We start from the raw sequence: 22,297 nt of genomic DNA, 5'->3' as shown, positions 1-22,297 counted from the left end.
AAGAATCAACATATGAATGAGATCAATGTATCTATAGAAGCAATCCACCACAGAAGATGGTTCATAAATTTGACTGAAGAGAATGGGCAATGCCTAAGGACTGTCTTAACATCCCTCCACCCCCACCTTGCTTTAATTTCAAGATTTTTAAGCAGTCTTCCAAAACCTGCACTTTGCTATCAAAGAATGGGTCTATCAGTAAATTCTAGCATCTGGTCTACCCAGAAGTTGTACTCCTCATTATGAATGCATAAATTGGCACCCGGTCCTAGTTGGCTTGTTATTAAGAACTAGCACTTGATCAAATCTGACAAAATCAAGTTCCGGGACCTTGCAAAGCTGAATACTGGATCTGAGAGCATGGCAGCCATAACCCCATATTCTGGGTCTTGCCTGAGGAGCCAGCAAGTTTCCCCTCTTTGACATCTCTTTGTTCTTTATCATCCTATCTTTCAGTCTGAGGTAATGTTAACCTCAGTCAGTATACTTCTATAACAAAATTTCCATGTCTACAACAGTAAAAACCATCTAGTCTCCTTCTAGAATCTATGGGCCAATAAAATTTCAAAACATAAACATTCAGAGGGGAAAGTTACCTTTCTTTTTTCTTTGCCAAGTAAGGGTTGTTAAAACATAATCTATTCTTAAATGAAAGAATATTAACGGGGCAGGGGGGAGGGAAGGTAAAAGGAAAGAATCTCATAAAAGACTCAAAAAATATTAAGTGAATTGGGCTTTAAGGGAAACCCACTAGAGAGTGTTTCTTTTTCTCATCTCAACAAAGATGACCCCAGGGGCAACTGATCTAATTTAGCGACTTCATGAAGCAATTGGGACAACAAAGAGTTGATCACTTTGCCTAAGATCACACAACAGTATCTCAAATCTTGGTTCCCTGCGATTTCCAGCACTTGACTCTGGAACTCGTTCCACAGGAAAAGATGAAACCATGCTACAATGGCAAGCCTTATATTACCCCCCTTATCCTGATGCCACTGTCACCACTGTGTTTGGTTTTCGGTCTACACACATTTACACTGAGATATTATATTTTGGCATTATTTCTGGCAAATGTAGCACGAAAAGACTAAAGACTAATGAACAAGTGAGGTTTTTACAAACCATATAGTCTCCAGAGGATCTAATGCACCCAGCAACTCTCATAAATCAAATCTCCTTCTAACATTTCTTGGCTCAACAATCTTACATTCTACAGAACACTGATTTTAAACACTAAGCAAAAAGAAATCCAGTCATAAAAGCAATTGTTAATTCCGCATTCATACTATAGCATGGACAAGGAGTAGGATTTTTTGGTTTTGCTTTGTTTGGGGAATGAGCAGAATATAGTTATTTGGTCAAGAGTAATTCACAGAAGTGGTGGGACTGAAAATGAGTTTTGGCAAATGGAAGGCATTAAGAACACACAAATTTGAAATCCATATTCAACAGTAAAAGAGTGGAAAAGAAGTAAACAAGACTTCTATATTCCACCCAATTATTTTAAACTATAGTACTACAAAAAAGACAATTTTTAATTCTTTAATTCCTTCTGTGAGTAGATGGCCCCTCCTTCCGTGTGAAATTTAGTTTGCTTCAGAATATGCACATAAAAAGAGAACTCAACAGCGCAGTGGTAATATTTAGAATAGGCAAGGAGAATTTACCGAAGGCACTGCAAAGGCTAATGAAACTTCATTTTTCTTGTTGTCATTAGACAGCAAACAGTGAATGACCTTGTCCTTTGCAGTGTCAAGCCCTGTGGTCTCAGGCTGTTTTGTCTGACTTTCGATCTCTGATTACCTCCCCTTTCTCCTGGAACACTTTTCCAACTACATGGAAATGGTTTTTATGTTGACATTTCAAAGGTCACTCTACAGAAGCTAACATTGGATTAAGCCATTCTTTATGTGTCATTATGGGAGTCTCATTTATTCTCATTGTCACCAGTTTCAAGACAGCAAATTAGCTGGCTCTCAAAGTTTAAAAAAAGTTCCTGCTCTAATTTGGAGGAATAATAATTATCCATAAAATAGGTGATAGATTAATAGCAACTTGCATATTCATTACAGAGCAAACTAATGTCATTTCTCCACCTGCTGAGGCTTAACTACTGTATTTTCTACCCAGTACTAACTTGTTACAGTTCTTTGAACTTCACTAAGGTGAATCAATTATCACTTACCATTAATAAGCAGAGAGCTATCGGATCCTGGATATGAATAGTTTAGACGACCTGAGGGTAAAAGAAGGCCGTTACTAAATTTATTTTTTTTCATAGATGGTTTAAATGTATTCAACAACAAAGCTGAATTAATTGTTTAATAGGTATTTAAAAAGCCGTATTATGAGATAAAACTTAGCTGTGCTAATAAACACACAGTCAGTTGACATATCAAACAGCATATTCACAAACACTCAAAAAGGGAAAGTTTCAAAGTGGGAAAATAAAATACCCCTTATATTTAACTATTCGGTTATTCTAATTTCCAAATCCCCATCCAAAGGAAATTTTTATACCATTATGTTCTAATACCAACTCATAATAACAATCTTCATATTTTTCCCCATAAATGTGCAATTTTTCTTTCATGTGTAGTTTTTCATAGCTTTTTAGAAGTATGTAGTTAGCAGTAGCATTTTTTTATATAATTCGTAACAAAAGTGCCAGTCTTATGCCTACATGTACAGACACACTAATGGGTTTAAATTCAAATTTCGGGGAGTAAGTACAGAAGGTAAAGAGGCACATTTCATTGTACTTACACATGAAGAAAATATCAAAGTACACAGCACAATGCCCAGAGGCACAATAGCATTCAGCAAATGCTGGGTTAATTTCCTTCGAATTTTGAACCTAAAATGGGCACCCAAGATACCCTCCAGAAAAGGGTTTGTGAAAGTCTAAAATTTTGGGAGGATGCTCTACCTTCCAAATTGGTAGCCACAAATAAAGGCGGGGGGGAATGCATTTCTGTTTTGCAAGAGTTTCTACATGCAAGTTGAGGTAGCTAGACTACACATCATGTAACTAGTTCTATGCTATAAGTTACGAAACTCACTATGACAACATTTTCATGTCTCCATATTCCCCATGCCCTTCATAAGAATGGTGGAGAACCCTCAAGTCTTATTCATCTAAGGAATGGATAGGGGAGCTTCACTGTTAATTACCCACCACTGTCTAGCACTCTATACATCAGAAGCAGTGTGAGAATTTAAAATTGACTCAGAATTACAAACATTCCAATTAGGAAACCAGCAGTCTAAACTCTGACTCCACAGAACCACAACAGACTCTCTAAGACAATGAAAAGGTGGGTAAGCAGAGGCTCTCCCAGGCCTGGAGGCTGGGGCAAGCCTTTCAAGATGCCAGGAAGACTCCACCTAGTTCCAGAGAACACTGCGGGAGCCAGGTCTAATACGTGGTCCTATCAGTCCACCAGCCACACATTTACAACTCTTCAAAAAGGAACTTTAGACCACAACTATCCTTCAGTCTCTCAAAATCCTACTTCTTTGAAATAGTCTCCACAGAAATAAACTTATGCCATGAAGAGAGAAAACTGTTCTCTGTGGCTAACAGCTTTAATTAATCCACGTGCAAACCTTGGAGTCTCATGTGAAACAAAATCTGAACTTAATTTTTCTACCATTTAACACCAAATACAAGGATTTAAAAAATTAAGTTGTTAATTGCTCCACTTAAAATTTCAGCATGTTCCTATTTAGGGAAGAGAGGTAGGGATGAAGATGGGCAAGGAGGAGGTGAAAATTAATTTTGATATTTCAATTTCTTCCTAAAAATTGGCTTCATTATTTAATGCTCATATGCACACAGTCAAGTATCCAAATCCAGTGAATTCCAGCTGAACTGCTTTAACTACAAGCCCAGATCATATGACCTGTCACAAGTATTATCTTTAAAAAAGCATAGACTTGAGATGCTGGAACAAGAACATGACCTTAATTGTTAAAAACTTGGGAGGGAGGGAGGGAGGGAGTGCTGTTTCTGAATCACTTGACTCAAAGTAGCAGCTGATTTTCCATGATGGAACATTTGCATTAATTTTGTAGCTGTAAAACCCTCTGGTAAATGAATTAACAGCTATCACTCATACCATTTTTATTTATCATAAAACATGTTTTAAAAAGATGATATAAGTCAACACAGAAACAAAAATATTTAACAATATTAACTGAAGTTAAGAAAATGTTTTGCTATTTCTAAGAAGATACTCTAATTGGGTATCTAATTGAAGATACTCTAACACTCCAACTGAAACCAGGGCTGTTCCATATGAACTATAATGCTTCTTACTTGATACTAAGGAAGGATAATTAACGATGAGGATCCAAAAAACAAATTCCCAAACTAGCTGGCCCAGTTTAACAAATCAAGTTCCACCTTATCAGAAACTCACCTTTGGGGTACCTTTTACGGAGAGAGAGATAAGAATATTTCAACTTGACAGGCACAAAAATATCCCTTAACTCAGTTCTCTCAGAGTCTGCCTCAACACACACCTCCTAAAGAGATGCCACCCTCCACCCCCAAGGTAGGTAACGTTTGAGACTTTTTCTGATCCTTAGACTTCTAAATGCAGTAGTTCTAACCTTCAGCTAAGACAATAGAGCACTGAAGAATCAGTGGCAAAATTCACAGTTTAACTCTCAAAGTGATACTTGTTTTTATTTTTTGACCTGTTCTCATGAGTCCTGTCAGGCTGGAATTAGTTCTGGCCTCTGAGTAGTAAAGATACCTGTAATATTTTGTTAAACCAGCAGTAATGCCTTCTACTTCAATTTTAAAATATTAGCAGTGACATTAAGAAACCTTTGAAAAAAACTTTCATAATGCTTCCCTATCCTACCTGCCCTTTCCTTCTATAAATTTCTTCTGTAATTAAAATATCTAGAGTCATCCACTCATGACATCTATTATGGAGAATATATATCACTTCCTTTCTGGAAATTCTCTGAAAGCTCCCATTATAAGTGCCATGGGACAAGTGCCTTGTCTTCTACAAGCCTTTCACCTTCTCCCTGTACCCCTTTTATTTCTGCTCTAATATTCTCTCTGCTCTACGGATGCTAATTTTCACCGGCATTTTTGCATTTTCTATTCCATGGCTAGATTACTGACAATCCCCTCCCTCCCTCTGAGACAGTGGCCCTCTTTCTTTGTTTCCAATGGAGGATATTTTCAAATCTTTTTTTGTTTGCTTGTTTGTTTTTCAAATTTTTTTCCAGGGCGCCTTTCCCAAAAAGGAAACCCCTTGTTATATTAACTCACCAGATTTTATTTCTATCTATATTGCAACAGCCAACCTTCTCACGTAATCATTTCAGCTACTGGCTAACTTTCTTATCTCTTTTAAGTAATAGCCCCCTTTAGGAACTAGAGCTTTTTTTTTTTTCCCCTGATAGAACACAGCTTGTGGGATTTCAGTTCCCCAACCAGGGACTGAAGTTGGGCCACAGCAGTGAAAGCCCAGAATCCTAACCACTAGGCCACCAGGGAACTCCCAAGAGCTTTTTTTTTTTTTAAAACGTAGGTACCTCGAGTTTCCTGTTTGGGCACCAGGTAAGCATTTAATTAGTTCATTCCACTGAACTTAAAACACCAGCACTTCACAAATGAATAAAGTGAAGTAAAATAAAAATCCCTGCGATATCTAAATATGAATATAACCCAGTGTTGGTGGGTTTTGTTTCATTGGTTTCTTTGATAACTCATCTATCTATAAACATACCTCAGGTTTGGGCACATCTAGAATTGAATTCCTCAAGGGAGAAGGAAGGCATTAGGATTTCAGGCAAGTAAACCTATTTAGTGGATAAAATTCAATCTTTGGAGGCTCTTGGTATTGATTATGTTATAAATGCAAAGAAATACTGCCAGCTCAGCAGTCCTAACCTTAAGGGACGCAATTGACAGGAAAAGCAGTCATCTCTGGAGGCCAGCTGTGGCATTTGGAGCCAGAAGCCTGGCATACATCATGCAAAAGGCATAGACTATATTTGGTGACATGACTCAACCTAGCCAAATATAGGCAACTGATACAGTGTGACTCTGGGGAACTACACTACCAAATTCTACAGCCTAGAAAAGATTCAGACTCGAACTAGGCAATTGTATGCTAAGCATTTGCGAGTTGGAAAGAACCAATATTTATCAACCAGAATGACTAAGAATTGCTGGGGGGAGGAGGTGCTCAAAACAACAGTGTATATTATCATATTCTTTTAAGACACTAACTAAAGTAACTGAGTTAATGAGATGGAAGGAGAAAAGACTAGAAGGAAATACTCTAAAATGTTTCCATTATTTTCAAAATTAGGTAAAGTACCCTTGTTTTCTAAAATTTAACCCAGATACTATTGCTACCGATGATTCAGCAGTAAATGATACAATAAATGTTGCCATTTCAAACACACAAGCAACGAAAAATATCAAATGGTCTATAGCACTATTAGATTTCATGCTATGGCCTTCTCTTTTTCAGTCATGCCAGCATTGTTGGGGTCATGGTACAGGCCAAGGAATGATAACAGGGGATAACTCTGCAAGGTTGTCTAAAATATAGCCATGCAGTCCAAAGAAGTGACAAGAAGCATGAAATTCTGGGTTAGTATTTTTATTGACTCACAGTATAAAAACCTAGACACTCCAACAAAAAAGGAGAGGTTTTCAGTGGACATCGTTAAAAATTTCTCATAGGGAAAGGATAGGCATGGACTTAGGTCCATTTCTAAAACCGATTAAAAGGTTTATGCACATGACACAACACACACACACACACACACACACACACACATACACACACATACATACATACACACATATACATTACTTGTTATTGTTTAACTAGAGATGCTTCTCCTGATTTTGCTCCTGCTAATTTTATTTAGCTCATATCTAAGTAAGCCAAAGCTATACTGCCATAAATAATTTTTTAAAGGAGGTGCTGTAACTGCCTTTCTCCATCTGCTGTTTTTACCAACACTGCCTGAGACTTGCAGCAAGATGGCGCTGTGGGGGCCTGGATGACGCAAGCAAGGTCCAAGAAATGTGGAATAAATTCAATTTCTGAATACCAGCTTTATACTCACACAAACGCAGAACACGTATCAATATGAACGAATAAAAATGTGCTCACTATGTTCTATCATTTAATGATACAAGGATAATCATTTTTAATAATTTCTTCCAATGACCTAAAAGTAACTCCCCAAATCATAATCAGTAACCTTATTCTACCCCCTGACCTATCTGTGATACAACCGACTTCCAGTAAAGACGTTTCCACTCAAAACTACAAAGGAGACACTGGCTGGGGCTGACATCAACTGGACGGAGAGTCTTGCCCCCTCCAAAAGAGCCATTTAAATTACACACAGTTTAGGCTACACAAAACCCCTCTCCAGGACAGATTTGACTTTCAGTTTAAAGACCGGGGCTTGTAAAAATACTTGACTTCTCTTGCCTACCTCTCTAGGTTCATCTCTCACAATGCCATTTCCCTTCCCACATGAGGTACTCTGCACGTTCAGAACTACGAGCCCATTAACTTTTACTTCTGGGTCCCTCCCTCTGTCTGGAACGCCTTCCTTTCTCTCTGGCCCCAGTATTTCACCACTCAAGCCTCCGCCGTTCTGTCCAGGTAGCTTCTTTCTTAGGCCTCACATCCTATGGAAAGTCCCTGCCTCAAGCCACGGGCTCCCCGGTTCAGACAGCCTTGTGGGCTCCATAGAGCACGCTTTACACTTATTATACTATATATATATACATTTTTTTTTTTTTTTTTTTTTTTTTTGGCGGTACGCGGGCCTCTCACTGTTGTGGCCTCTCCCACTGCGGAGCACAGGCTCCAGACGTGCAGGCTCAGCGGCCATGGCTCACGGGCCCAGCTGCTCCGCGGCATGTGGGATCTTCCCGGACCGGGGCACGAACCCGTGTCCCCTGCATCGGCAGGCGGACTCTCAACCACTGCGCCACCAGGGAAGCCCTATACTATATTTAAATCACCTATCTCTAAGCTCTGTTCCTAGTCTAGGGCAACAAAATCTTTGAGGATAGATTTCACGTCTTGCATCCCAGAGCTTAGAGCAGGGAAAGGTACTCAAAAAATAGCTGTTGAATAAGTGAATAAAACAAAGCTAGCAGCTGGTGGTCTCTCTGCCATGAAACACCCAGTGAAAAGTGCAGAGTTGGACCAATCCCATCTTGTGAGCTAGGTCAAATTACTCAGTTTCTCTGAAGTAAAACAGAGATATTTCTATTTACATGTGACAAATTCATGAGATAATTTTTGCAGAAAGCCCAGAAAATTCTCCCAGTATAGAGTATGTGCTCAATTAATATTAATTCCTTTTCTGTCACTAACTTATAAGCCAAAGATAACCAACAGTTTTCTACTTGTGAGAGAAAGAAAGGAAGGATTCCTCTTAGCCAAATAAGACCCAAACTGGAACCTTGGAGAAGGGAGTGGCTATCTGCGGGATTTTTGGCTTCAGAGAAATGAGAGTTTGCTAACGTTCTGAGTTACAAACAAGGATATCACTCTTCTCTGGGGGAGAGAAGAGAAAAAACCTAACTCTTTACTTTTATGATAGCCAAACAGGCAAAGTAGCAGAAATATTTTAGGAAATGTGAAAATTCAAAGGAACTTAAAAATATTCCTTTTAACAGAAGCCAAGGAGGATCTCTTCTGTACCAATAGCTCAGATCTAATTTTTCAATTGTGATCGGATAGCTGAAAACCAGAATGTATAGTGGCCAAAAGAAAAAAAAAAGAAAAGAACCTCTATCTTTAAGGTAATGGGATTTGTTTCTACAGATTGAGGAAGGGTTCGGAATAAAAGAAGGTTTCATAACAAAAGATGGTTTGCTTTGACTATAACTCGGCAGGTGCAAAGATGGAAGATCTAAAAGCATCTAAGAATTTCAGGCAGAAGGGAATGTCTAGAGAGTCACTAGCAAAGAGCTGACCCAATTAAGGAATTTGAAAGATTTCCTACTGCCAGTAAATCTAACAACAAACCAGCAAGCAGGAAGGCAGGCTATTTTTATCCCTGCCAGAGGCCTTCTGACTCTGGATGCTGCATTTAGAGGACAGAGCAACAAGATAACTTGCCTTAAGAGGATGTTATGATACCAGTGATTAATGGCAATATTTTAAGCTTTAAAAAATTAGGCATAGTTTTTATCCACAGTAAACCAGCCAAAGCCAGTTAAAAAAAAAAGAAAGATAATATAATGGAAAGAAAAGTGGAAAAACAGACCAATGGATAGTAGAAAAGCTGTAATAATCCAGAAACAAAGCTAAGGCAGTAAATTAAAATTCTACCTTGCAAAAAGGTTGATTAAAAGAAGCATGTGTTATAAGAGACATATTTTAAAAGAACCAGTGAATAAAAATAAATAATTGTAGAAGTGGCCAGAAGGTAAAGATGATGTTGAGCAATGGCTCTCTGTACTGACATGAAGAAGACCAAGACAAACTTAGGAAATCCCTAGGTACTATAAACTAAGTTACTTGCAAATGATTGAGAACTTTAGAGATGAAATAAGCCATTCTTAACACTGTTTACTTAAGTGCAAACCCCAAAAAGCCATCAGCAAAGTCAGTAGTTGGCTTTCTGCATACATATCATCAACCCTAATCACTTACTTAATATAAATTCTGATGACTTTATTGAACCTTCATGAAGAATGCACTTGGATTTCATGCCTAATCTGATTTCATCTTTTGTTGTCTCAAAAGGCCAGTTCTTATTTTCCTTTATCAATACTAAAGGCACTGAGTCTTCCTCGTATTAATTAGCCCTCAAAACTAAAAAACAGGCTGTTCAAAGATAACTGCGAATTATTTGGAGAATAAGTTGCATGAGGCCAAGAGTCTTAGTTTTTATTTCCTGATATATCCCAACAGCCTGAAACAGTGCTTGATATTTATTTGTTTTAAGAACAGCCTCCCACAGCTTCAGACTTTACATACATATCTAAAGTGGTTCTCAAAGTAGAGTGAGGCTGAGGTTGAGGAGGGAGAGAGTCTATCTGAATCACTTCCAGAACACATATGCTTAAGTCTCATGACAGACCTGGTGAATCAGAATCAGCGAAAAGAATAAGCCAGCTTGGAAAAGTTCCCTCAGTGATTCTATTTTGACCTCCACCCTCCAAGAGGCACCCTTCAATAAGAAATCAGCAGGTGTGAGATCTGAATCTTTTACAGAAGATTATGATAAAATACAGATTTTAAATTCTGTCCCCAGTCTCCTACAGAGAAATTAAGAAACCTGAATGCCTGCTCTCTGTCTAAAGTATACTAAGACAAACTTTTTTAATGTTTGTTTCCCTCACAAATGCTACACAGTAAATACCTAAGCTACTGAACCAGAAGTCAGAGGCTATGTGTTCCTATCTTGATTCTCTAGGCACCAGTTCGTCGAGTGACTTTACAAAAGCGGTTGTATCTCTCTGAGCTGCAGTTTCTGCAACCGTATATTGGAGATCGCAAAACTCACATGGAAGGTTATTATAAGGATTTAAATTAGAGATAATTCTCAGAAGTGGCAAAGAATAAAAGCCAGAGAAATGGTATCAGAAGTAACTGCCCTTTCACTTGAAACTGGTTGTTAACACTGTTTCCTATACAGAATGTCCAGGTCCACCTCAAAAAAGAAATATGTAGCTCAGCATCAAATGTGTCCTGTGGTCTACTACTACTCGGGACACGGAATACACTCAAATGTGTGTGGAGCTGGAATACAAGCAGAAGCTAAAATGTAAGGTACTTCCAAACCATGTGGTTGAAGAAAGCCATCTCCCCCTCCTAACAAGGGCTACCATGTTACTCCACTCCAGGGTGCACCCCTCCTGTCACAGGGCTCCCCCTGCCCCCTGGCACTGTGCCAGATGTAGCCTGACAAGTCCACACTCCTAGACATGCCTCAAAAGGCAATAAGATGGCTTCAGATGCCAGAGACAACATTCCAAAATGCTACTTGGTGGAGATGATAATCTAGGATAAGGTAAGCGACTCCTCCTCACTCCTCTTTGTCCTCGTCCCCACTATTTCCTCTATTAAATTCCTTTTTTTGTTATGTTCTTTTTTGGTAATGGGGGACATTCTAATGGTACGAGTTTAAAGCGGAACAATTAGAGAAGTTCTCTACAGCAGTGTTTCATAACCTTCCATGATTATTAAGACCTACTTCAATCAAAATATTTCAGAGGCTCCCCACCATAACACCTGAAGCCCTCAAGCCCCACGCCAGTGGATACTACAAGTAAAACAACCACAACAAAAACCCTTAATAATAAAAGGCTACTATGAATTCAGCAACACCTTTAAATATATTTTCATTGTATTACATCAGCATCCATGTGCTTTTGGAAGATAATCATGCAACACATACATGACAAATCTATCATCTAACTAGAATGCTTGGTTCTAATAGGTTCCTAGACCCCATCAAGTAATTCCCATGGCTGAAGAGGCCCGTGGTCCACAAATTGAGAACAGAAACATTATATCAAGCCAAGTTTAAACAACTGCTTCCTTGACATAGTATTTTTGGGCCTATCTCAAAAAGAAAAAATGCAGTCTAGAAACAAAGCCTTCACTCAACTGAATAAATTTGATTGATTTCTGGTTCTATCCCTTCTTACAAGCTACTCAATATTAAATGCTGCCACACCCCAACTCACATGAAATCCATGATACTTTCAGTCATTCAACTATAAAAACCTTCAACTTTGTCACTGAGAAATACCATGCCAGAGAGACTGCGTGGAATTGCTGATAGCAACTTAAAGATCACTAAATTCAATCCCTCCATTTCCTCCTGCAGGTAGAGAAACCAGGATCTAGAGGGAAGTGACTGACTTAAGCCATGTAACTGTTAATGGCAAAACCAGGTCTTAATACACTCCTAAATGCTTCTCTTTATTTTTAACAATTTGGTAAAGTCTATTATAAGCTAACAACTTCTGATCTTTTACAATAAAGAGATCAAGTGGCCAATTTAAATATCTCCATTTAATTAACCATGCCAGACATTTATTATTTGGAATACTATAGCCAGTAGAAGTTAGACTTTTTTTCTTTTCTAGATTCTTTATACTAATTAACACTAATTACTCATGGCTGCTCTTCAGAATGAAGATCTGCACTTTAGTGCTGGTTTCTCAAGAATTAAAAAAGGGTCCTCTAATTGGTTGATTCCTCCTTCTCTTCCCAATGCATAACAACTGGCATCAGCCCAGTTGGATTCCAAAGAGATTATGGAACTGCTCTCCCTTCGGAATTCCACTAATGTTCTTAATTGACTGGTTACCAGGTAATACCCAGAATAAAACAAAGCCTTGCTTTTAGAACAGAGTGTGCTAGTGTGGGACTGAATTCAGACTCGGTCTATCAGACAAGATAATGAAGCCCAGAGGCAGCCTACCAATCTCCATATCTGATTTGAAAAGTAGTAACTAGTTTAAAACTAGCTAAAAGGTATTCCTTTTGCAAATTTTTACTGCTGAACTGCAACAAATGCATCAAGTTTTTTCTCTTCCCCTCTTGTAACTTAGGTAATGAGGATAGTGGCAACATGAGGGGAAAAAACTAAGGAGTAGTGAATAAAGAAATTCACAAATCAGGTATACACAGCTGCTAAGTGAATCAACTGCCTACAATATTCAGGTAGAAATTCCATGCCTGTCAGGAAGAAATAATTTTGTGGCACAATTGTGCAACTATTCTGCTTCCTGTTGTTAAATTGAATGCAAAGAGAATCTTGCATATTTTTATGACAGCTATGAATCAGGTGGCATTGCTTCCACTCCCTTAAAGTCAGCAAATAACATATTCCAGGATTATATAACAGGATTAAAGAAAGTCTTAAGACCTTCACAGACAACTCACCATTGTATTTACTCCATAATCAAAAAGGCTTTCATTATGCAGATTATTAGCATATAGGGCTGTTCTAGTAGCTGTCAGGAAATGAAACAGCAAGTCACCTCTCTACAGAATTTTATAATATAGAAGGAAAAAACAGAAAAATAATAAGTGACACTATCAAAAGGTACAATATATTATTAATTTGGACATGGTGCATGAACAAAACGGATCTCTATAAATGTTCTGGACCTCCTTCTACTTTTTTACACGGTAGGGAGGTCCCTAATATTTGACACTGACAAACTGCTGACAAAATCTGAAAACCTTACTACTTGAATTTATTCAGATTTCATTTCTGAATGGAAAATATTTTTGTCTGTCCACACGGTAATATCTATACTTACTAAGCTGTACACAGTACTTAGTGTGAAAATGTACAAGATCACAGAAAAGCACTCACTAATGTGCTACCTGACTGCTGCTTGTTTTTGATTTGGTATTTCTAAGTGTTAACTGTCACATATAGTTTATTCCTTTACCAATCCCTGCCCTGAATGTGAGTCTAACAAAATCAAGTTACAACAGCCATAAAGTACGTGAGCCTTAATACAGTTGTAAAGAAAAAAAAAAAAAAGTTAATGAGTTAAAAGCACCTTTGAAAGAAATCGTTAGGCTCTTCAACCTTCTAATAACATAAAAAGTTTACTGTCATTTTCCCCTCTGCCCCCCTTTACCCTCATCTCTCACCCAGGTAAAAGCAGAGTTGCAACAATGTTTTAAGATACCTACTCAGTTTTCCTGGGCTCAAGACTCTCTGTGCTCAATGTTCAGGATTAAGATAAGGGACTGCTTGAGTAATTATGGGCCCCCATCACTGATGACATACGACAAATTCCCCCTTTGTGACAACTGCTCGTATGATTTTTGGAACAAATAAGAACAAGGGTCAATATTCTATCACAAACACATGGAGGGCAGAGGACAGAGGACCACTACTTTGTACTTACCAGTACATATTATATTAAAAATCGGGCAGATGAGGATCTGGCCAAGGCACAGGAGCATTTAGTATGAACCAAGTTGGTTTCACTTCAGAGCCTAGAGTAAGGAAGACTTCAATCCAAGGCTACGAGCACATCCGTGTTCACAAACAACACATTTTGTCCTCCCAGGCATTGCCCTTTCCCCTCCTCCCCTTGAAAAATTTAAAACAAAATAAAACAAAACAAAAAACAACAGCAATCCTCAACGTGGAAAAGTATAGTCACACAGTTTGAAACCGACACCTCTGTAAACTCTGCCTGCACTGTGCTGTGAGGAATCAGAAAAATCCTGACCAACAGTAAACCAAAAAGGAGACAGTGGGTCCGAATTACGAATACACCCTGCACCAGTAATACACAGAAAATCATGCCCCAGCACTTTGCCCCCTTCTTCCTCACAAAGGAAGTTACCTCAACACAGAAGCCCAGGTCCCATCCTACGGCACAACTAAGTCAAGCAAAAGAGAAAGAATGTTTAGGATGTTCCATTTCAGCAGTCAGGAAAGGGAGAGTGGGGAAGGAGAGGAAACCACCTCACTTCTAATAGCCACACGCGAAGTTCAACTGTAGCCACGTTTATGAACTGTATTCTTTGCTGTGTGCCTTACTCCATTACTCATGAAGCTTCTAGGCGTAAGGCAATTTTCTGCTCCCCAGAGACTGCAGCCACTCCCCTGCTATGCTGCTTTGAATTACTTGGTATCACCCAAGCAGAGCAAGAAAGAACCAGCCGAGTTCAGGAAGGCTCCAGCCAGGTTTGCAGGGCTGCTGCCTGGAAGACTCTGAATCTTCAACACTTGTAATATTTAAAGATCCCCCAATTCACCAGAAGACATTTGATACCACATAATGGTAATTTGTTAAGAAGGAGAAATTTGATTATGAATCCAAGTAAAATTTAGCCGTTTTGCTTTATCCGTGTCTTCTTTATGGTACTTTGTATCATGGCCCATTAAATATCCCTTGAAGAAAAACGTCCATCTAATCCGTTAAAGAGGTGACTGGGGAGTGGGGTGCAGAGCAGTGCATAGTTGTCTCTCCTCAAATTGCCACAGGCAAACTGATTTAAATAGGAAAAGGTTAAATACTGTAAGAGATTACATCTCCCCACAACTATTTCAAATAAATCATTTAAATAATATTACAGCAACAGAACTTATTCGGTAAAAGTCCCTTTCATTTTTTAGAACTGTATTTACTCTGAAACTCAGATTTATAACTGAATGATATTAAATTTAGTCCTATTGTCAGCAATTCTCATGGAAGGTTTCCAGAGCTATCTCAGTGTACACAAAGTCAGTATACAATATCTGTTCAAAACATCTGTATCGGTATACAACATCTGTTCTTGAAAATACCGAGCTAAGTGACTGCAATTTGGAGTATAGGAATATTAAAACAATTGTGGATCGAAGGAAAATTTAAGGTTTTCTGGTTATTATTTATGATATCTTTTTAAAGCAGCACTAACTTTATTCCTTCCCCTACTGTAAAGATATAGAATTTAAATAATTATCCCAACAGTCACTCTCTCCCACAGTGACATAAAAAATCTTATAGAAAATTAACAAAACTGGCTTTGTATACTAAACTTTCAACTGAGTTTCATGATTTTCTTCTAGAGATTATTATAAATGGTTCTGCTTAGCAGCAAAGAAAAGAGGCACAGATGGAATCATCACTTGCCCACTCGTTGAAGCATTTGTTTCAAACAAATTCACAGCCATGAAAAATAGTTTGGAGAGGGCCCCTAATTTAATGTGTAGATAAGGAAAAAAAAAATCTCAGAAGTATTTTAAAATGCAAGGTCACAGTACCTTCAGCAGTCTGGAATTAAATGCATAGCATTTTTGGAGTAGGTCCAGCTCTTAAAATAAGTTCTTATTAAATTAATGCATGAGGCAAGTGAGGCAGTAAGGTCTAACACACTCCCACTACTTACTTGACTGACATATGCAATAGGTTTCTCGGGCACAACGGGAATATGTAAAAGACTGGCACTTTAAACAACTTGCATTTCTGAATGCAATCATCATTGCCCACATGCAAATTAAGTATTTAAAATGCCTGAAACTCAGAGGGACTGGGGTAGATATGCTGAGCTTCCCCTTCCAAAAACTGGAAGCAAGATACTTCCTATAACAATATGAAGAGTGGAAGACTCTAATTTCACAGTATTCTGAAGAAAAATAAAATGATATTCTGATTCATAATTTAGTTAATTAATATCTGAAGAACAACTATATAATGTTTTGACAATTTACAGATTGCCTTTGTTCTCTCAATAATTTTGCTGTCTCATTTGGCTTTCTAGTGAAATGAAGCAAACTGGATATTAAATTGTTTTCGTATATATGATTTAAAACACTCAACCACTACTATGAAACTCTGAATTGTTCTACTCTGACATCTGATAATTTTCAAATACTCGTTTTTGTCTCTTTATTCCAGTGCTGTCTCCCTCTGCTTCCATTCCATGAACTACTGCTTCTTGGTTTATACATATATTCCTTTATTCCCTTCACATACAGGAAAGAAAATTTTAAAAGTCTCCTTAATTTTTAGAGGTTTCTCCTACTGTACACTGAATGTAATACCACTTCATGAATCTTTATTTCACTGTGTCCAAACTATGCTTCATAAGGGCTGAAAACAGATGCACTCGCACGTGTTTTTAATCGATTTCATGCTGCTCCATTTCTAAACAATAAGTAGCAATTTCACAGGCAGGAAAAAACATAAATAACAGTAAGATACAATACCTCCCAAATAATCATCTCAGCATCTACAATAGTAAAAGATTTTCCTGTCCAGGTGAAGAAAATACTTGATAAGCCTAATATTTATAGTAGCAATGCACAAGCTGCCATCTCAGAGATCAAAATTCAAAAATTAGTCTACAGAGCAGGCTCTTAGCTTGTAAGACTGGGTGTGCAGTGAGGAAAATGAAATCGTTCTCTGGGGAAGAAGTGCTACAGACTGTCACTTGTGTTGGTTATGGAGAAGGCAGTACATAATTTTGTGGATAAAAATACTACATACAGACATGCCAGCTGATCAGTGAAAGGACATGGAGATAAGGCAGAGGGAGGACCCTTTTCTTCTCCAAGAGGTAAAACCTCTGTACATGGAGAAAATGACAGTAGCCTTAAAATTCTTAGAAAAACTATTTTTAAATGAACTGTAAAAATATATATATATAAATTATGAAATGAAGGCTATTTGTTTGCACATTTCTTTAAAAAAAAAAGGTTGCTAAACAAGCCAACTGGAATCAACAGCATATTCATAAAAGATAAACTCAAAAATTATATTTGAAAGTTCCTAGGCATATTAACATCTTGTCTGTTGATGGCAAAAATAAAATAAAATTTTAAACCCACTTCATTAAGGGAGATTTTTTTTTTTTCCCCAAAAGGAAAAGGCAAATTCAATTTGGGGTTTCTTTTTTTTAATTTAAATAAATAATACAGCCTTAACGACTTCATTCAATTGACAGGTCTTGTATCAATTTTAGGCTTCATTATTTAAACACATACACACAAATGACGTATCTATGAGGAATTGCAAATGAAAATAAAAATAAATGAAAAACAACAACAACAATAAATAAATAAATAAATGAAGTCATTCATAATATATTTTATGGTTATTTTTAAGATAAAACTAACCCAAATATAAAACCTGCCTCCATATGATAGTTTTTTAAAAACAATTTTCAAATTAATTTTTTGAAAGGCATATTATTCTATACTAGTCTCATAGAAATAATGCCCATTTTCTGTTTTATCTGTTTCTAAGGAAGCAGAGCTCATGAAGAGGCTATTTATTCATTTTCAAAATGGACAGGCAGTTTTATATACTTACTTTAAAAGGACAATGTGTTAGATTTTTTAAAGATATTCAGCTTTTATTATCACCTTTAAACAAAATTTCACAATAGAACCACTGTTAAAATCAAACACAGTTTTCCTAAAATAGCTATCTAAATCAGAGGCGAGTTTGACAAGAAATAAAGTATTCCCCTGAGCAAAACTGCATTGCGATAGACTACAATGGTATAAAGTTCATCATCTTGGTTTAAAAAAAAAAAAATCAAACATAACTGCAGTCTGGCATTTTAGGACCATGAACTCATCTGTGAATTCCTTACTTCTCTTAGAAGGAAAAAATACACAAAGTTCATTTAATATGCTTAAGTCTCCTTGGCACTCATATTGAAACCGGTTTTCTCATTTGATAAGCATGAAAACAGACTTAATAGATGTTTAGTAATACTCGATACCATTTATTGAGTGTCTTCTCAATGAACTGGCAGTATGCTGTATTTTATAGACACATGATATCATTTAATCCTCATAACTACCACAAGACTATAGTGGCAGAATGGCAATTTATTTTTTTATTTTTTTTTTATGGTACGCAGGCCTCTCACTGTTGTGGCCTTTCCTGTTGCGGAGCACAGGCTCCGGTCGCGCAGGCTCAGCGGCCATGGCTTACGGGCACGTGGGATCCTCCCGGATCGGGGCACGAACCCGCGTCCCCTGCATCGGCAGGCAGACTCTCAACCACTGCGCCACCAGGGGAGCCCCAGAATGGCAATTTAAATCCAGGTCTATGTGACTGCAAGACCCATGGTCTTTCCATCATGCCACACTTCCTCTTTTATGTCATAATTTCACAAAACATTTGTGTTCCCACGTTAGGTCAATCAGTTAATTTTTTCTGTCACCAGACTTAACTTTTAATTATCTCTACAGAATCAGCCTAAAGAAACCTAATTTAGGTAAAAAGTGGTAAGAATAAATTTAAAAGGGAATATAGAATAAAGGCAGAAGTTTACACAATGAGTCACTTAGCAAACTAGAAGAAAAAATAAACCTGAGTTGTCCTCACTGTATCCGATAAACCAAGGAAATGTTGTTAATCCTATTAGAATAATGTGTGCAAACTCTTACATAAATACTAGTTAGAAGCTTACTTCTTAGAAGCATCACATAATAAAGTGTTTATACTGCTGCCATTTGTAAACTGTTTTCTCTGATAAAAGACATAGGTACTTATCATGAAAATGAGTTCTAATTATTATCCCTATTATCTAGTACATAAGAGAAGAGGCTCTCAAAAAAAAAAAAGTTGCTGAGGAAATCAATTAAGGAAAAAAAGTGTCCTTTAGAAACTTTTTCTGTACTTAACTTTTCATTCTGAAACAATCATAGATTCACATCAAGTTACAAAGAGTAGTACAGATAGATTCTGTGTACCCTTTTTCCAGTGTTCTCAACTGGGAACATCTTATATAACTATAGTACAAAACCAGGAAAGTGAGACTGTATAATTCACAGACTACTCAGATTTCTCCTTTAGCTACTTTATTTTAAAGTGTGCAGTTTTTCTGGTGCTAGACAGGGCCTTAGACTCTCCTAATTTTTCTGATGGGAAAACAAAGGTTCGAAGAGGCTGAAGGACTAGCCAAAGTCAGAATGCTAAGAAGTGACCAAAAAAAAAAAGCCAATTCTGAGAGACCTCTTTCCTCAGAAACAAAGTATGCAATCAGATTACAGGCCATCAGAATTCCCTGAGGAATTCAGTCAAGCCCTTCAAAATAATCCCACTTCAAAGTTAGTTCATCAGATGGACACATATTTTTTCACATATTATTTTTCATTTCTCCAGACCTCAAAAAAATTCCTCATAAAAAAATTTACTGTTATAGGTTTACTGCATCAGTAATATGATAAACCAAACTCAAAGGAAAACTAGGCCAAGCTGGTTACCACTTGAAGTCACAGGCTCTTTGCCACCTTTGATCCCAGCACAAAGCTGTGTTGGCACAAAGCAGCCTCAGAAACATTGGATGAATGAATGAATGAATGAATGAGCGAACGAACAAACAACTTGTGACAGGACCAAACATATCAAACAACCCAAATGTCTTTAAAAAATAAATAAACTCTTCAGTCTAGTAAAACGAGATTTTTTGCAGAAAAATATTTTATTTTGTGGGGTAGTTTTCACAAAATCAGAGCTAGAATGGCCCTTAGAGAACATCTAATCTGCTCATTCTCAACTCTGGCTACACATGAACATCACGTGAGACACTAAAAAGTATCATAAGCCCCACCCCACACTTGGGATGGGGTCCAGGCACCTGTATTTTTAAAGCTCCCCATTATTAAGTCCCTTACCATAAGAGTGGTTCTAAGTCCCCTATTAAAGATGAAGGAATTGAGGCCTAGTCAAACTGCAATATCTTATTCAGGGTAAAAGAATTGAGACCAGAATCCAAGTGGGAATAGCACTATTTTTTTTTTAACATAATACAGAAAAAGTATTTCAAGAACTACAAAGCTTCATTTTAACTTTGAAACTGTTGGCCATTTTAAAAAACATGAAACTAAGCCAAAAAATCTATCAACATTTGAACTCTTCCTAGTGTATAGGCACTGTCATTGGTGAACAGACATAAAGGTTTTGCGGCACTTAGCAGGTTTTGCCTGAGAGATAAAAAAAAAAAATTAGGAGTATGGTTCCCATCTTTCCAGTTAACTGCCCTCCCTTAGCAATTAGTAACTCTTGTAGGTAGTTCCCTTAATTGGTATTGTGAAGGGCTTACAGCGGATGTGCATAAAATGTTTGTTTTTGAACAAAAAGAGGTACATGTATAAAATTGATGGAACTGACTGGATATAAAATATGAATCTATAATATTTGCCATATTGCTCATCATGTTACATAGATAATACACATTTTAAACTATTTACTAAAATCAAATAGTTACATTTGGAAAATTACCTTTAATCGAGTCATTTTCAGCTCTCATTATGTCAATGAGTGAACTCTCCAGTGAGTGCATGTCAAAAGTCCTGGGACGATCCTGTAAACACAAACAGCCACAAACCACTTTTAAGACAGCATTTAATTATAAAAGAGGATAATAAGTTGTATTTGATGGGACACATCAAAAAGTGGCAATTTTCCTCCCTCTCTGTATAAGGCACATTATTACTACATTTTATTTTTAACACTTCCAAAACACCAAAACCACAAACGTTAGGTACCCAGGGCTCAGCAAAGATTGATTTGATTTCTAATAATAATTTCAATAAAAGCATAACTTTCATGAACAAAGCAAAAAGAAATTTTCATATGATTAAGAATATTAAATAAATGTAAAAATAGAATTCATAATCTTTCTCTGTCACTTAAGATTGCAGTCATGTGGCAAAGCTTCCCAAACTTGCTCCAGCAGTAATCTACTAAGGTGGCATCTACATGTGCTATTCAGAATAGCTATATTTACTTATAAGCCAAGATCTGAAAATAATCATCAAATGTCTGTAAGACCACTAAGTGGTCTTACAAAGTATTCTTGTGCAAGTATGTGCAAAGTATTCTTGATTTTTCTGCCATTAAAGGAAAGACAGGGTGTGGAGAACACTGCTGGTCTAAACCCCAGCTTAACGAAATGCACTTCATGAGTGGGTGAGGAATCTGAAAATATACAACCACCCCAACTGCTGGGGCATTCTTCAGGACAAAAAGTACTAGAGATAACTAAAATTAAAGTTTAGCTTGACAGTGAAAAGTAGATGAAAAAGTTTTCAAATTAAATACTGAAGGGGAAGAAGTAATACATGTTTCTGACCCACCTTAAGAATAAATAAACACATTAACACATATAAAGACCACAGTAGGGGTATTAAAGAAAAGGAGGTTTCCAAAGCCCTCTTTATTACATTTTCTCTCTCATTACTTTTTCTTTTTTTGGTGGTACGCGGGCCTCTCACTGTTGTGGCCTCTCCCGTTGTGGAGCACAGGCTCCGGACGTGCAGGCTCAGCGGCCATGGCTCACGGGCCCAGCCGCTCCGCGGCATGTGGGATCTTCCCGGACCGGGGCATGAACCCGTGTCCCCTGCATCGGCAGGCGGACTCTCAACCACTGCACCACCAGGGAAGCCCTCTCATTACTTTTTAACTCAAAGCTTTGGCTTTGTAAAAGGATTCGCCTCATTTTATCCCTTATTTTTTTTTTCCACACTTGTTGGGATCTCACTTTTCCACCTTCCAGCTTCTCTAGAACTTTAAGGTTGATAGGGCAAAAGTAGTCCTTTTGATCATCCTGACATTTCTCCTTTGTCCTTCCATAACACTACTCACCCTGTACTATTATTATCCTTCCATAAAATAGGGACCACCCCTCCTGACCCCACCCACCACACAGATATCCAGTAATATTCACTAAATTGTTTTAGGATACAAACTTTTCTTTTTTACTTCTGCAACCTGAGGGGTCCAAGGGCAGTTACACTGGGATATAATCCATATTTAAAGTAGACAGCATTACAG

At 37.5% G+C, this 22,297-nt stretch overlaps 1 protein-coding gene across 1 annotated transcript in view; it reads right to left on the bottom strand.

Moving 5' to 3' along the window:
- The window catches only part of CPEB4 (cytoplasmic polyadenylation element binding protein 4), a 63,767-nt gene that overhangs the window by 23,106 nt on the left and 18,364 nt on the right, over nt 1-22,297 (bottom strand). Inside the window, exons 2-3 of the mRNA XM_082650251.1 lie at nt 20,744-20,825; nt 2,186-2,236 (exon numbers count right to left, since the gene is read on the bottom strand). Coding sequence (XP_082506377.1) covers nt 2,186-2,236; nt 20,744-20,825 — 133 coding nt within the window. The remainder of the gene's footprint in view (nt 1-2,185; nt 2,237-20,743; nt 20,826-22,297) is intronic.

Source organism: Grampus griseus (genome assembly GCF_964374135.1).
Source record: "Grampus griseus genome assembly, chromosome: 3".
NCBI lineage: Eukaryota > Metazoa > Chordata > Mammalia > Artiodactyla > Delphinidae > Grampus > Grampus griseus.
This window is presented reverse-complemented; position numbering and strand designations above follow the sequence as displayed.